At 47.3% G+C, this 15,983-nt stretch overlaps 5 protein-coding genes across 8 annotated transcripts; 4 read left to right on the top strand and 1 right to left on the bottom strand.

Annotated features, from left to right (window-relative positions):
* Positions 1–109: 109 nt before the first annotated feature.
* On the top strand, positions 110–2,555 carry TERG_05054 (uncharacterized protein; the record flags this gene model as incomplete). The annotated part of the gene is made up of 4 exons (XM_003234409.1): positions 110–994; positions 1,056–1,762; positions 1,843–2,007; positions 2,078–2,555. The coding sequence occupies 4 exons, from the start codon at positions 110–112 to the stop codon at positions 2,553–2,555; spliced, it is 2,235 nt and encodes a 744-aa protein (XP_003234457.1).
* Positions 2,556–3,495: 940 nt separating this feature from the next.
* On the top strand, positions 3,496–4,596 carry TERG_05053 (uncharacterized protein; the record flags this gene model as incomplete). The annotated part of the gene is made up of 1 exon (XM_003234408.2): positions 3,496–4,596. The coding sequence occupies one exon, from the start codon at positions 3,496–3,498 to the stop codon at positions 4,594–4,596; it is 1,101 nt and encodes a 366-aa protein (XP_003234456.2).
* On the bottom strand, positions 4,422–8,551 carry TERG_12234 (pantoate-beta-alanine ligase; the record flags this gene model as incomplete). The annotated part of the gene is made up of 4 exons (XM_003234406.2): positions 4,422–4,592; positions 4,669–7,091; positions 7,420–8,438; positions 8,500–8,551. The coding sequence occupies 3 exons, from the start codon at positions 8,549–8,551 to the stop codon at positions 4,680–4,682; spliced, it is 3,483 nt and encodes a 1,160-aa protein (XP_003234454.2). The 3' UTR covers positions 4,422–4,592; positions 4,669–4,679.
* Positions 8,552–8,836: 285 nt separating this feature from the next.
* TERG_05050 (uncharacterized protein) lies at positions 8,837–12,698 on the top strand. 4 transcript variants are annotated; one of them, XM_047748362.1, is made up of 4 exons: positions 8,837–9,664; positions 9,742–9,960; positions 10,016–10,956; positions 11,013–12,698. In XM_047748362.1, exons 1-4 carry the CDS (start codon positions 9,094–9,096, stop codon positions 11,451–11,453), a joined length of 2,172 nt encoding a protein of 723 aa, XP_047604343.1. In that variant the 5' UTR covers positions 8,837–9,093; the 3' UTR covers positions 11,454–12,698. The 4 variants fall into 4 exon arrangements, with proteins under 4 accessions (XP_047604343.1, XP_047606492.1, XP_047606494.1 ...); XM_047749915.1 differs by having other exon boundaries at positions 10,016–12,698; XM_047749917.1 differs by having other exon boundaries at positions 9,742–12,698.
* A 215-nt stretch (positions 12,699–12,913) lies between these two features.
* On the top strand, positions 12,914–15,602 carry TERG_05049 (uncharacterized protein; the record flags this gene model as incomplete). Its single annotated transcript, XM_003234404.2, has 4 exons — positions 12,914–13,235; positions 13,318–13,352; positions 13,447–13,567; positions 13,633–15,602. The coding sequence occupies exons 1-4, from the start codon at positions 13,226–13,228 to the stop codon at positions 15,600–15,602; spliced, it is 2,136 nt and encodes a 711-aa protein (XP_003234452.1). The 5' UTR covers positions 12,914–13,225.
* Between the last annotated feature and the right edge of the window lie 381 nt (positions 15,603–15,983).

Here is a 15,983-nt window from a genome sequence, read left to right as displayed (position 1 = left end):
CGATTCCCGGCTCTCATCTGTCTCTCTATATTCGAAGTCGCTTGGTTGAGTAGCTTGATACGGCCATTCTTACTGCGCTCGGGACAACTCTTGTGAGGTTAGAATATCCATGGCATCTAGTGTCGGTCAGCAATTGATGCAGGAAAACGAATTCGATACTTCTCTGGCGTTGTCGTCTGCGAATCCTGTACCTTCACTGTCAGAAAGTAGTGAGATCAGAGGCTCTTACCAGCTTCTACCTACTGCGCAAGGGCCTGGTCAGGCAGCTGAACGGCGGAAAAGCGTCGGGAAGAAAGACGCTGGTGAAAGAGACGAGACTTCTGCCCCTGTCGCCATACAACCAACTGCCGGTACAGCCAGCAGTCCAGGTGCAGCAAAGGGTGCAGCGACATCGAAGCCGAAGCGAGTGAGGACAGGATGTTTGACATGCAGGGAAAGGCATCTCAAGTGTGACGAGGCTGTTCCGCGCTGCCTCAATTGTCAGAAATCAGACAGGCAATGCAAGCGTGGAATTAGGTTGAATTTCATCGATACACAGGTCGCTGCACCGCCGTATGCAGCGCCATCTCCGCAGACATGGCAGATCAACTTTCGAGACGAATCGAGGGAGATAGCTTCCGAATACCTGGGCGGATCTGAGAGATATCGCCCCATAAAAGATGAGGAGTTTACCAAGCCCATTGGATTCGGATTTGCCAACATGATGGGGTTTGCCATATCCTCTCATCACACTCTAGCCAGTGCGCCGGCTTTACTGACATTTCCTGAAGCCCCGTCTGCTGAAGGGTACGAATCTATGTTTCAAACGACTCAACAGCCGCCCTCTTCTAATCATGTAGTTCAAGATCAACCTATTCCACAGCCATCGGTGCTTACTCTAGCACCTCCAAGGGGTCCGAGACCGTGTCTGAATACTCCGGAAGAAGTGCTTCTCATGCAAGTGTTTGTAGAAGAGGTCGGCCTATGGATGGACTCAATGGACGCCATGAAACACGTACGTATTTGTTCTCCATGTTCCAAACTTCCGGCTTAAATCCGCCTGCTCACCTGTCCAGTTTACTCGTATAATACCATTTTATGCTCTTGGAGAGCCAATGCTTTTGAATGCTCTACTAGCGTGTGGTGCCCGCCATCTACATCTTGTAAATGCGACGTACAAGGAGGAGAAAGCTTTGTTCTACTACAACTCGGCCACCCAGGATCTTCTCAGATACCTTCAAAATCCTAACCGAGACTCTGCTCTGTCTGCCACGACTGCAGTGGTCCTCAATGTCTACGAGGTCATGTCTACAAACGCAACTCAGCGGATGAACCACATAGCGGGAGCCCGGGCTCTTATCAAAGAATGCCACTGGGATGGCAGATCGACTGGAGTAGGCGGTGCCTGTTTCTGGCTAAACGTTGGTATGGAGCTACTAAGCTGTCTCCATTACAACTGGAAACTAGCCTGGGACCCGGATACCTGGGGAGTGGATATGAATATGGTTCCGGCTGAATCTAGTATTATCGGAAATGAGGAATTATGGACGCATAGGATAGTGTATATCTGTGCAAAAGTCGCCAATTATCGGACAACGGCGCACCAACCTTTAGTTCATGAAAGACAGAGCCACGAGACCGATGTAAGTCGGGAAAGCGACGAGTGGAATAAAATGAAAGCTTGGTGTGATGAGTGGGAGAGATGCATACCTCGGTCAATGCGGCCGCTCGGGTACCTGCAACCGTGGCAGTCAAAGACGAAATCTTCATTCCCCGAAGTTTGGTAAGTTCCGACTGTTATCGGAGCAGAGGAATATACATCTGCCTATATGCTAATCGCTTTCATACTGACATAAGGATTAGGCTTATCAAGAGATCATCCGTGGTTGCTCGGCTGTTCTACCACACTACATGTGTTCTTTTGGCAAAGACCCATCCAACCGAGTCCCGGTTTAGCGAAAATATGCTAGCTATCCAGCAGAGCCACGCAAATGACATTTGTGGCATCGTAGCACATGTCAAAGATCGGTACGTTTTGTCCGGTTTGCCTCTTTCTCGTCCTCTATCTATCTCACGTCATACTGACATAGCTATTTAGGGGTGTTGCTAGCGTCTCCATTCGCTGCCTGATAATAGCGGCTGAATGCCTTGTCAACAGAGTCTCACAAGAGCAGGTCCTAGATATAATGGATAAAATACTCAAGGAGACCGGCTGGAAAATCGGACCTCTTCAGCAAGAGCTAGTGCAAAAATGGGGATGGAATGTCAAAACAGACAGCCAGCCAATACCACAAGACCAACACCAACACCAACACCAACATTCTCACCAACAACATCAACAGCCTGCCATGACCTCCATCCCTACAACCTCAACAGCTGCGGGCCCTATGAACCTGAACCCTTCCTTACTACCTCCTGAAGTGGGCCTTGCCCCTCCTCGGCCTGCTATTCCACAAGGGATCGTTAACCCAATGATGGCGGCTGCTGATTTCAACGCAGCCAACCACCCATATCAGAATCATTACGTCGCACCACAAAATACTCCGCAGGGTAGTTATCAGTACGGCCATTACTAGTTTTTCACATGATAGCAAAGCTGGATAGATGTCGCATACCTTTTGACATGGCATGGCGCATGGATTTTCAACTGCATGGGGGGAGCTCTATACTTGTTTCTTTTCTCGGCATCGGTATATTTTCAGGTCGTCTACCGTTCTCCGGCGTCTGTTTGGTGGGCTCAAAAACAACATACTCAATTCCCTTGTCGCTATATTGTTTTTTATCTTGTTTAAATATGGGCTCAATAGGCCGGAAATGATCTAAAATATCAGTTAGATCGTAACCGACGGGCCCGGAAGAGGACTGGATTCTAGCATATCATCGCTGCTGCAAGTATTTAATGGAGGAAATTGCATATAAATGGAGTACTAGTTATCGGCTTTTATTCTTTTATCATCTATCAAATTGGTTGTTCTTTTAACTAGTTACTCTAACTATAAAACCTGGTAGTTTATTTAGTTGCTAATTGATAACTTCCCCAAGGCCAAGACTAGTTTCTTTTCACCAAGCTTCGCCTTCTTGAGACCACACACTTTGTACTAAACAACCGTCTAGAAGTGAACGATAATAATTTTGTTCAAATATACCCAGAATAGAATATCTACGTTATATAGCCGAAAATTCCAGCGGCATAGCCAATATGGCGGCTCCTGACCAATTCCAACAAGGCCCTTCAGGCTCAAGCCAAAAACACCCTCCGGCAACTCCTACATATGTTCTTAGAGGACACGCAAGCCCAATACACTCTCTCAACTTCTATGGCTCGAACTCAAGACTTATTTCCGGGGATGCCGATGGATGGGTTGTTGTATGGGATATGACTAGTAAACGGGCGGCAGCCACCTGGAAAGCTCACGAAGGATCTATCTTAGCCGTTGCGGGTGTTGAAGTCAACCTAGAAACAGACGTGGAAAGGAGAATTCTGACGTGAGATTCCTTCCATATCTCACCGACTGGATGTATCGACTAACCAGCCATAGACACGGAAGAGACCATAAGCTATGCGTCTGGAGGTTAAATGAGAAGGACGAAGACATTGTGGGCAAGATACTTCCCTTGGACACGCAAAATCACCCACAAGACGGAAACAAGCCTTGGATGTTACATTCTCTATCCGTCAATGCCCTGAACTTTTGTGGTTTTGCGTATTGTTTTCTCCCACACAGGGGTGGGATTGAGTCCAAGGACGCGATCAACGCAGAAAACCAAATGCTTCTCGCAGTGCCAAATGCTTTGAATACTGGTGGCCTTGATATCTTCCACCTGCCGTCTGAAAAGCGGCTATGTGTTATCTCACCAGAAACTGAGGTCAACACTGGTATGGCGATGGCATTAGAAATGTTCATACCCCCTGAAGGAGAAGACCTTTATATCATTTCTGGCTATGAGGATGGCAGTGCCATGGTCCACGCCTGTCGAGGCGCCATTAACCGGTTACTCATTGCGGAGGAGGATAATTCTAACCCTTCATGGAACTGGGAGTTACTATATACAAACCGCTCACATTCACAGCCAATTCTATCACTCGATACCTCACCCAGCTCGGAACGAAAGTGCTTTGTCACTTCATCTGCGGATGCAATGGTCGTGAAACACCCTATTCCAAGGCTGCCACCAACCTTGGAACCTGATGTTACTAATATTAGAAGCGCAGCAGAGTCTGCGCATTTGAAAGCTGTGAACACTAAACATTCGGGACAGCAAGGCTTGAGAATTCGATCAGACGATAGAATATTCGCTACCGCGGGATGGGACAATAGAATCCGAGTTTACAGCTGCAAGTCAATGAAGGAGCTAGCAGTTCTGAAATGGCACAAGGAAGGGTGCTATTCTATTGCATTTGCCCAGGTCAAAATGGACACCGGAGACATAGGGACAACTAGAGATGCAATAGGTACCAATACAATCCAGGAGAATAAAAGTACAAATCTTACGATTAGGAATGAACCCCGTTCTTTGGCAGAAATCAAGCAGCAGAGAAGCATCAAAGCACAGTTAACACATTGGATTGCCGCCGGGTCAAAGGACGGAAAGGTCTCGCTATGGGATATATACTGAGTATGCACACAACGCTGTCAGCCATGAAAGGAAGAGGGGAAAAAAGTGTAGTATCGCTCAACTGTCTCATACCAGACTCGTCCTTAGGCGATATTAAACTCATTTGCCGCGGACATATGTTCTCTCATCTTCTTCCGCATTTTATCGGCCGCACTATCATTTTTGGGACCGGACTCATTCTTCTTGTCACTGGACTCTACTGTCCTGTTTGCTTTGAACGCCTTCTTTGTCTCCTCCTTGCCGGTTCGGAGTCCGGGAACATTGATCTTCGTTGGCCTGTCTCGCAATCCGAAACCTTTGGCCAGATGGCCTAGATGCAGATCCTTTATGTTGAAGTACTCCCTCTCGCTTGCAATATGTGTAGCGTACGCACGAATATGAGATTGAAAAGCCCGACGAGCCATTTCCAGGATACTGGGGTTGTCCAGGGTCCAGCGTTCTATATCTAGCTGGAACTCAGTGGCTGCCTCTTCCCAACCCTTGCCATTAGTCCGTCCGAATCCTCGCTTCAAGATGTCGCTTTCATCACTGCGGGTCACAGCCTTGGTGTTGTTGTCGCGATACCCGCGTTTTAGAACATTGATATATCCTTCTTCACTTCCAGGAAGAAGGAAGATCATAGCACGACCATCACGACCCAATCGAGCTGTACGACCGATACGGTGAAGATGGTCATCAGCGGAGAACGCAGGGTCATACTCAATGACGAAGTCAACATTTGGTAGATCAAGACCCCGAGACGCAACATCTGTACATATTAAAACGGAGGTGTCCTTTTGTTTGGCAAATGCAGAAAGCGTTGCTGTTCGAACATGTTGAGGGAGGGATCCATGGAGTTTATGCAGCATTACCGAATTGTTAGGATTTGATAATGTTGGAGATTCGGCTACTGTTCCTTGGGTAGATGAGTTAGTGGTAGATGCTGCTTCAGCAATCGAGTCTTTCTCCTCCTTTTCTTCTCCCTCTCTTTCCTTCTCTCCCTTTCCGACGCCTTCAGTACTCTTATCCGACTTTCTAGTGAAAACCTCGAAATGGTAATCCACTGAATCCGCGCAAGAAACAAAAACGATAGCTTTCATAACAGTTCCCTTGCGTATAAAGGTACTTTTGAGAAGGGCTGTCAAGGTAACAAGTCGAAGCTTTGATGCGACAATTGCGAACGACTGCTTCAGCTGAGCTGGTGCTGAGAATTCCAGAGACTTTTGCGCATCTCCAGCCTGGGAAGAGGCATCTTCAATTTCATCTGCCGGATCAGCCTGTATATGAACCGCATCCTTCAAACTCATCTCTCCTAGACGCTGCACGTTCATCTTCAGCGTGGCAGAACATAGTACCGTTAATCTCTTTGGAGGAAGATTTTCAATCTTTGATGTAGGTCGCCTTTTAGAGTCCAACTTTTTAATAATATTCTGAATCTCTTCTTCGAATCCTAACTCCATCAATCGGTCGCCTTCGTCGAGCACAAGCCACCTAACAAGGCCCACGTCAAGAACTTTGGTATTATCTAGATGATCCGCAAGCCGTCCAGGAGTAGCAACGAGGATATTCAACCCCTTCCGTAATCTTGCTTTTTCTGATTTCTTCTTCTCTCCACCGATAACTGTGCCAGCAACAAGCCAATGAGCACAGTTTAGCAAACTATCAAGTACCACAGATATCTGCTTGCAAAGTTCTCGAGTTGGCGCAAGGATAATAGCAAATAAACCCGAGTCTCGGTGAATCGGCGTGGGTTGACCTTGGCCTTCCTCTGCGCTTTTTCGGCCAGATAAGTTCATTAGCCGTTGTACCAAGGGTAGGAGGTATGCAAGTGTTTTTCCAGATCCGGTTTCTGCCTGTATAAACCCATCGCAGTTTTCTTTTAGCAGCTGTGTGATTGAGCTCTTTTGAATCGCGGTAGGATTTTTCAACTTCAGTTTGGTCAGTAGGTGTGCTGCGAGCTCTGGCGATAGCCCGAGAGACGTAAACGTATCGATACCGTCGACGAGAGGGGCATTGGAAGCTTTCGTAGCTTCAGCATCATCATGCGCCGTAGATTCTTCCGCCGTAGGTACAGTCTTCGCAACGGGATTATACGAGAAAAGCGACGAGATAACCTCTCTTTGTGGGCCAGTGGCATATTTGCTGCTGGAGTTATTAGAAACTCCTGTTATGCTAGCAGTGCTTGGTTGAAAATCTCCATTATTGAGTCTCTGTCGCTTCGGTGGACGGCTGGATACACCTCCATGATCCGCTTCTCTCCCTCTTTCACCCCGTCTACTATCATCTGCGGTAAATGGTTGCTTCGATTTCTTGTACCGGTGGTCTGCGATTTTTTTGGCGACGAGACGATCCTTCCACTTGCCACCTTTAAATTTCTGTTGCGAGCTGATAATCCCGTCTCCCACGTCAAAATTCATAAGCATGCCATCGTCCGCCATGATGACGACCAAAGTAAGAGCGAAGCACTTTGGTATTGTTTCGTTGATTTCTCTCTTTTGCTCTCTCCAGCGTTGCGGCTAGAGGGTGAAGATTGAAGCTTTTAGTTTTGCGGCGGAAGGAAAAAAAAAAAGGTTGCTCGACCCTAAAGCTGAGCCCTAAATTCCCGATTCGGCAGGATGTAAACCATGGATGCAAAGATATATAGCAAAGTAAAGCAAGGGTGTTTAGTAGATGTTCAACTAATTATATATAAAATTCTAATAGTAGGATCCAAGTTCTCTCTCTGAATTATAGCTGTATATCCACAGAACCACAGAATATATGGATGGCCCGTGATCTAGATTGGTATAGAATAAGGAGCTCTCAAGATAAAGGCTGTAGGATGACATTATCGATCAGTCTCACAGGTACTTTTCCTCCTCCAAGCCCGCAGTCTTCGCCTTCCTGGGGTTCTTCTAGCGGAAACATCTTCACAGCACCGCTTAAGACCGCACCCTTTGATTCATCGACATGGTCCAGCTCCTCTAGTGACTCGGGGTCTGCTAGAGAAATATAGTCCACTTCAAATCTAGCACGTTTATATGCAGGGAGAAGCTCCTGTTCAGCCAATGTGGATTGTGCAAAGGAATTTGCAGCGCCGAGTATTTCCTTTCGCAACTTCTTTCCGGATAGGTAGACAGCCTCCGCTGCTCTCAAGGCACGGGACAAAACCAAGCCAACATTTCGTCGTCTAGCGCCGAGATATACATTACGCGAACTCATCGCAAGGCCATCTGGTTCTCTTGAAGTGGGACCAACCCTGACCTCAGTGTCGATATGGAAATCCTGCACCATGCGTTTAATAATGATAGACTGCTGTACGTCTTTTTGACCAAAGTACACACGGTCCGGAGTCACCATGTTGAATAGCTTTGTACACACAGTAGCAACCCCGCGGAAGAAAACTGGTCTAGAAGCTCCCTCGAGCTTGGTCGCCAGTGGTGTTATAGTCACGAAGCTTCCGTTTCCATTCAGCTCGGATGTGGGAGGTAGCGTAGGGTACACTACTTTGGTAGTAGGAGCAAAAATTGCCGTAACACGGCCAGATCCAGTCCATGACTTGCTTTCAAACTCTGTATTGAGAGTCTGTATCTTCTCCAAATCTTCGTTCCATGTCCGCGGGTAGCTGTCCAAGTCCTCATTTACTCCAAACTGTGTTGGATTCACATATATACTGACAACGACATCAGTGTTTTCCTGGGCAGCCTGTCGGATTAGAGACATGTGACCATCATGGAGAGCACCCATTGTAGGCACAAATCCTACGGTTCGACCTGAGAGGAGGAGACCTTTCCTATATTGCCGAAGCGGTGGTACATCCCTGAAAACGGCGATTGCGGACTGAGATAGACATCGGCGCTGGCCGGTAAGCCTTATAGGCAAAGCTAACAGAGAATCGTTAGCTGTATGGCATTACTCTCCGGCGGAGGGCACTCAATGGCTTACTTGAGACTCTTCTAGTCCACATCATTAGACTAAGCCGCAAGTTGTGTGACATTCAGCATGGAAAAAGCGAGGGAAAAGACGGCGGGTATGCCAGACGGGCTTTGACTCTACATTCTATGTCAACATGAAGAGGTGTTTATTTCACTTGCACGTCCCCCAAGGCAGCCTTTGAGCTCGCGATCGTGCTGTCTTCTTCAGCGTTGCTTGCAGTCTTCCTTGTTTTTACTTGTTTCTTTTCTTTTACTTTTATATCTTTTTTAGCCGCCCTCGGCTCTTTTTTTCCATCCATCCATTTGGTTGGGGTATCAGGTGACCGCGGGCCGAGGTTAGTCAGCAGCAACGACAAGGAAGAAAGCCGACAACAAGTAGGGGAATACGACGACCCGAAGGACGAAAGGAAGACAAGGATAGCTTTGGGATGCAGTGATCGGGTGTGAAGGGGAGTGAGCTGGGCCTTTTTCTCTTCTTACCCCCTGATTCACTATGTGGCTGTCTTCACATTTGATGGATATGTCGATGGAGTTGTGATTGGTGGCTTTTCGTCTGATATATAACAATACAGCCATTTGTTATATCGGCTGTGTACTCGCGACAATGGCTTCAAAAGAGGGACCTTCAGAGGTCCCAAAGCTGGCGCCAGACCTTGAGATTGTGGGAGATCAGGTCAGAATTCAGCCTACCGGATTTACAGCCGGGATCGAGGAAACAGATGGCATTACCGAACGCCGGTTGATGCACCAGATGGGCAGATTTCGAGAGAACCCTTTTGATTTCTTACGAGAAATCAGCCTCTTTGTGTCAGGTACCGGGTGGCGTGCATACGATGATTTTATTGGTCAGCCCATCTTCTACTCTGGCTTCTCTGAGAAGATGAAGTCGTCTGTAGCAAGTCACTCGCTGCTAGTTGGCAAGATTGAAGAGCTGGCAGAATCGCGGGTTAAGACTGAGGAGGTTGAAGGGCTACTGAGCGTTACTGCGCCGGCGAGTTCTAATGGCGGACCTAGTGTTGATGCACGGACTAGGAGAAAGGAGGAGATCGCGGCTAGTCTGCGAGAGGTTGTTGATACCATGATGGATAACATGATTTGCAAGATGGAGAGCAAGTCATTTATCCGAGGAGCATATTATATTACTACTCAGATCCTGACTAGAGCGTATCATCAAGGTAGGTCAAATGGTTATTGTTTCATGCATGAAGACATCCATCTTTGCTGAGCGCATAGATTGACTGGTATGTCTTAGGAATCCATGTTTCTAGCGAGGAGGTGCTGAGGCTTAGGAAAGTCGCTGAAGATGCAGCCAAGAGAAAACAATCCATTGTATTCTTACCTTGCCACAAATCCCATGTCGACTATGCATCCCTTCAAGTTATCTGCTATCGGCTAGGGATAGCTCTCCCGGTTGTGGTTGCTGGAGACAATTTGAACATTCCTTTGCTCGGGAGTTTCTTGCAGCATGCTGGTATGTTCTAATATCCGCCCTATGAAGCTGAAGTAAACTTATCAGCAAAATACAGGTGCTATGTGGATTCGACGCAAGTTTGGAAACGATCCATTGTACCATGCTCTTGTTCAAGCATACATTGATACCCTGTTGAGCAACGGCCATAACTTTGAATGTTTTGTTGAAGGCGGCAGATCTAGAACCGGAAAACTCTTACCGCCCAAATATGGTATTCTTAGATATGTTTTGGACAGTGTTGGCTCTGGCCGTGTGGAGGATGCGCTTATATGCCCTGTCAGCACTCAGTACGACAAAGTTATCGAGACCGAGTCATATATCAGCGAGCTTCTCGGTCAACCGAAACAAAAGGAAAATCTACGGGACTTTATATCCGCTTCCTCTGTTCTTTCACTGAAGCTAGGCCGGATTGATGTTCGGTTCCATGAACCATGGAGCTTAAAGCAATTCATTACACAGCAGACTACCAAAATACACCATATGCCTACTAATGAGAGGAATCTGATGGCAACTATCAGTCAAGAGGAGCGATCAAGAATCCTACGCACTTTTGGCTATCGTGTCCTTTCCCAGATCAATGACGCTTCGGTCATCATGCCCACCGCTCTCGTGGGCACCGTCCTTTTAACGCTAAGAGGTCGAGGTGTTGGTAAAGCTGAACTATCCCGAAGAGTGGATTGGCTATGTCATCGTGTCAAGGAAAAAGGTGGGCGGGTTGCACATTTCTACAGAGCACCAACAACACATGTTGTAGAGCGTGCCCTAGAGGTATTGGGTCCAAAACTTGTGGGCAAAACGGCTGGACTGGCGGAAGAGACATATCATGTCGTTGATCGGTTCCAATTGTCCTTCTACCGGAACATGACCATTCATCTATTTATCCCCGAAGCCTTGGTATCCGTCGCCCTGTACAGCCGAGTAAAGAAAGGCGGTGAACCATCTAACCAGCAGATAACTTATGATGAGCTTCTTACTCGTGTATCATTCCTATCGCAGGTTCGTATCCCATTATATTTTACGACAAGGAATATGACGCTAAATAGATATGATAGCTATTCCGAGGCGAGTTTATCTTCCCTCCAGAGGGGCTAACGGCAAACTTGGAGAAAACACTACATGGGCTGGAAAGAGGAAATGTGCTCAAGGTTACCAAAGACGCATCAAACGTTCCACAGATGATTGAGCTCAGTGAGCATGAGAGAAACTGTGGCCGTGAAAACTATGACTTCTATTGCTTCCTGCTGTGGCCATTTATTGAAGCGTGCTGGCTGGGAACTGTTTCCCTGATAGGCCTAACACCGCCACTTACAGACCCGACAAATGTCTGGGTTGACATGAATAAGGCCCAGAGCAATGCTCAGCTGGTAAGTTTATGCTTGGGATTATTGATTCCTTTCTTCACTTTATTGTTAACAAGCGGTTACAGCTCGGGAAAACGCTATACTACCAAGGTGATCTCTCTTACATCGAAGCTGTCAACAAGGAGATATTAAAGAACTCCTACCAGCGATTTGAGGAGGAAGGCATAATTATCACCGCTAAGAGCAAGGAATCTCCTCAACCGCCAACGATGCGAGTTTCGCCTGAATGGGCACCCGAAAGAGACCCCGAGACAGGCAAACTACTTCCACACGGAAAACTATGGGAATTTATTCGCATGATTGCGCAATCCCGTCGTGAAGGGTATGTGGAGGACTCCATGCATACCGAGCTCAGCTAACGTGCACATACAGAAAAAACCGTCGTGATGGAGAGACCATCTCCTCCCGCGTACTAGAGCTCAGTGAGGCTATGGGAAGAACACTCTTTCAGGCAGTACACCCAGTCAAACCCGCATCTGCCGACGGGGAGATTGAGCTATCTTCGCAGATACAACGGCGACGAGCAATTGATACCGCATCGAAGCTGTAGTACTGCCCGCGACCCTTGTCGATGTAGAATGTAATAGGCCGAAATCGAGATATGCCAACGAAAAAATGTATATATGCACAACGATCTTAACAGCACACGTTACATACCCCTCTTTTATCCGTGTAATATGGCGCGATGCATTTGAGATAGGTACCTGTAGAATCCTAGTTAACATAATGCGTAATGACATCCCAAGACTCGTTTTCGCTCGGTTCACGTTTGCATAGGAGGAGGCCGTACTTGCCGAGCCACGCCCTTGTCGGTATGTACGAACCCGCCTCCCCTACGGAGTACTCTGAAAGCATCGCGGTCATCGCTATCACTCGATTTAATGGCTGTATGTATCATCGTTGCAGCTTGTACCATGGCCCACAGATGATAGAGTCACCTCGTTGTAGCATCAGCATGTAAACTTAGCGCACCATGTGCGACCCTGGGGTCGACCAGAACAAATGGTCTGGTCATGCATATCCTATCAAAGCATGCAAGGTTAGCACAAGAACGGGTTCATCCGAGCATCGAAGTCGATCATCTTCCAAGGGGCTTTTGCCCATGCCACTGTCCAGGTTTTGGTTAGTTATCCTTTCACCTGCTAAACTTGCTGATTATTGGATAGTTAAATGAATGCATACGTACTCAATCATCTCTCACCAGGCAGCCAAAAAGATGGCGCTAGAGACTTGCTAACCTACAAATTGAGCTATCATCTTGGTCTCATCTTCGACTTTACCTCTCGTCGTCGTCGTCTTTCATCTTATCTTTGATCTTATCAGTTCCATCTTATCGCCATCTTTCCCCGACTATTACCACGTGACTGATTAATCATCCGCCTTACGCGCGTCCAAAAAAAGAAGCCCGGCCTTGGTATTTTTGCTTTTTCTCGAGTTGTTTCTTTCTTCCTCCTTGGTTTGTCTCACATTTCCAACTCCAACTCCAACCTGCAATCTGCAACCCCCCCCGACGTTCTCTCTTATCAGGATTGATTGGCTCTCTTAGATGCCTCCTGGCCCTCTGTTTCCCTCGGCCTGCACAGCGCAATTATCAATCTTCGATCTCCCGCCACTCGCTCATCAACAGACAGATATAGCTATCGCATGATTTTCCACAGCTCAGAGGACACGAGCGCGCAACGCAGATCCTGTTTCAGCTTTCCTCGAGGACAGCCGGCAGATTTCCATACTCGCATAATTAATATATTCCTCCGATGAATGCGCATAACGCGAAATCCAGTCTCATCAATATTCCCTCCACTATATTAAACCGGCTTTGATTCCCGCCTATTCGATTCTTTTGAGACAGTCGTGATGTTATAGCGATTAAGTGTTGTATTGATATTCACCTGATAATTCAAGAAATGGGGAGATGTATGTATAACTGCCAGTTCGAAAGGTCTATACATTTAACAGGAATAACGTTGCTAACGGGTGCGCGGTTCGATTTATTTAGGGAAGTATGCAGTTGTTCTGGACGCTGGATCGTCCGTAAGTACTACTTGCTGCGTTCGCAATGCCAGTTTACGCCAGGAACTTGGAAGGAGAACTCATAGCTAAGAGTATGCGATTCATAATTTAATAGGGAACGAGAGCACATATCTACAGATGGCCCAAGAAGGCACATAAGGATGTTGGTAGCAAGGACCTGGCAAAGTTGCCACATATCGAAACTACCAAGGAATGGACGAAGAAGATAAAACCGGGTATGAGAAGCACATGGCGCATGCATAATTGCGTACTCGCTTGATTTACTGACCTGAGTTCCTAGGTGTTTCGTCCTTCGCCAAAAACCCAGAAAACGTTGGCCCAGACCACCTCCACAAGCTTCTCAAACATGTACATACAGTAATACCTCGCAAAGAGGTCGAGGACACGCCGATATTCCTTCTTGCCACTGCTGGTATGCGGTTATTGTCAGACAACGAACAGAAAGAGATCCTCAAAAATGTATGCTCCTACATTAGTGACAACTCTGGGTTTCTTTTACCAGATTGTGATGCCCATATAAAAGTTATCGATGGAAAAACGGAGGGACTCTACGGTTGGATTGCGACAAACTATCTTCTAGGTGGTTTTGATGAGCCAAAGGCCCATGATCACGGCAAGGGCCATCACACCTACGGTTTCCTAGACATGGGCGGTGCTTCTGCACAGTTAGCATTTGCACCAAATTCCACGGAGGCTAAAAAGCATGCAAATGACTTGACACTATTGCGTCTGAGGACTCTTAACGGGCAGTCAAATGAGTACGGCGTCTTCGTTACATCCTGGCTAGGATTTGGTGTTCGACAAGCAAGATCCCGCTACGTAAAAGCTCTTCTGAAAGGAGCGCCTGCCGGCACGGTCAACAGAAAACTCCCGGATCCTTGTCTTCCTGACGGTCTGCGAACAACGCTAGAGGGAACCATTCTCCCTCCAGATGGCCCAGTACCCGGCACAAATTCGTACTTGGTAGGGAATGGAAAGTTTGAGGAGTGTTTACGCGAAACAATCCCCTTGCTTGCCAAAGACACTCCGTGCGAGGATGAACCCTGTCTGTTGAATGGAGTACACGTCCCTGCGATTGACTTTGATGTCAATCACTTCGTCGGCATAAGCGAGTATTGGCATACCACCCACGAAATCTTTGAGATGGGCCACCAGGACAAGGCTTATGACTTCAAAACTTACCAGATGCGTGTCAATAAGTTTTGCTCAACGCCCTGGAGCGCTATCAAGGATGGTATTGAGCAAAAGAAATGGGGTAAGGTTGACCAGGAAACCGCCTACGAGGTCTGTTTCAAGGCGGCCTGGATAATCAACGTCCTCCATGAAGGCATCGGTATACCTCGTGTTGGACTCGAAGCTTCCACCAACAACACTAACAGCGCTACTAAAGAACTCGGGGGCCACGGCAAAAATGGCCAAGACAAAACCTACCTAGATCCGTTCCAAGCTGTGGATAAGATCAATGCTACTGAAGTGAGCTGGACTCTTGGAAAGGCTGTCCTATTTGCATCATCTCAAGTCCCTGCGTCCAAGGCAAGCTTACCTGTCGGGTTTGGTAGCAACACTCCTGGCAAGGTCCCGGGTGACTTCGAATATCCAAGCTCGAACCAACCTCATATCCCTTCACCACCTAGCAACTCTGATAAAAACGGGACAAGCGAGCATTGGCATGACACATTATTTGACGGGGATTCACCTCGCCGTATCCCTGGTTTGTTTATCTTCGCCCTTATAGTTTTAATCGTTATCTTTTTCCTTCTTGGCCGGGAACGTCGTTCCCGCATCTATCATAAACTAGGCATGCGATTCGGACGTGGCGGTAACAACGGAGGCAACTTGAGAAGAAGATCCCCTTTCTTCAGGGGGAAGATACCCTTCCTCTCTAGTCGAGGCCCCGGAATTTCCTACGAACGTGTGTTGGAGGAAGGTGACCATCGAGACTTTGAGCTCGACAGCATGGACTCGGACGAAGATTCCCAAGGATCTTCTTCCTCATCACCACCTTCTGGCGCTGCTGGAACCCGACCCCTGGCCCGGATACCTCACAGCCAAAGCCCCAAGTATAATCTCGACAATTCGTCTTCGCTCAGCGTTGCGAGCCTTAATATTTCCCTGGATAGGCGCGGGCTTGTTATTAGAACCGAGAGTAGGGACAGATTATATGCTCCTGCCCTTGCGCCGACGACCGTCGGTCGAAAATCCCGTGCCACCAGCCCTATTCGACTTTCTACGCCCATTACGAATACTTAAAAAATGATACCAGTGTCCTTTACCGCTCATCGTTGCAGAGTTATTGCTTGTATATAATATAATGGTGTTATGACCCGGCGTTTTCCTGCAGATGTTGTTCAGTTTGTGCAATCGGTTCTTTCCTGGCGCGCGGCGCAATATTTATATCCCCCCTTTGCATGACGTTACATGTGTATATCATCTACCTTCTATAATATCTAGACAAACCGGTTCCAACACCAATATTTCAGTTCATGGCATCTCCATCTGTTATCCATTGAAAGAAGCAGAGTACAAGTGCAGTTGAGGATGAGATTAGACCTTGCTCCAGATTGTATTTTATAGAACAGCCCCTTGTAGAACACCGGTTCAGAAGAATAGAAGATCACAAGTTAACATCCC

Source organism: Trichophyton rubrum, assembly GCF_000151425.1.
Source record: "Trichophyton rubrum CBS 118892 genomic scaffold supercont2.5, whole genome shotgun sequence".
NCBI lineage: Eukaryota > Fungi > Ascomycota > Eurotiomycetes > Onygenales > Arthrodermataceae > Trichophyton > Trichophyton rubrum.
This window is presented reverse-complemented; position numbering and strand designations above follow the sequence as displayed.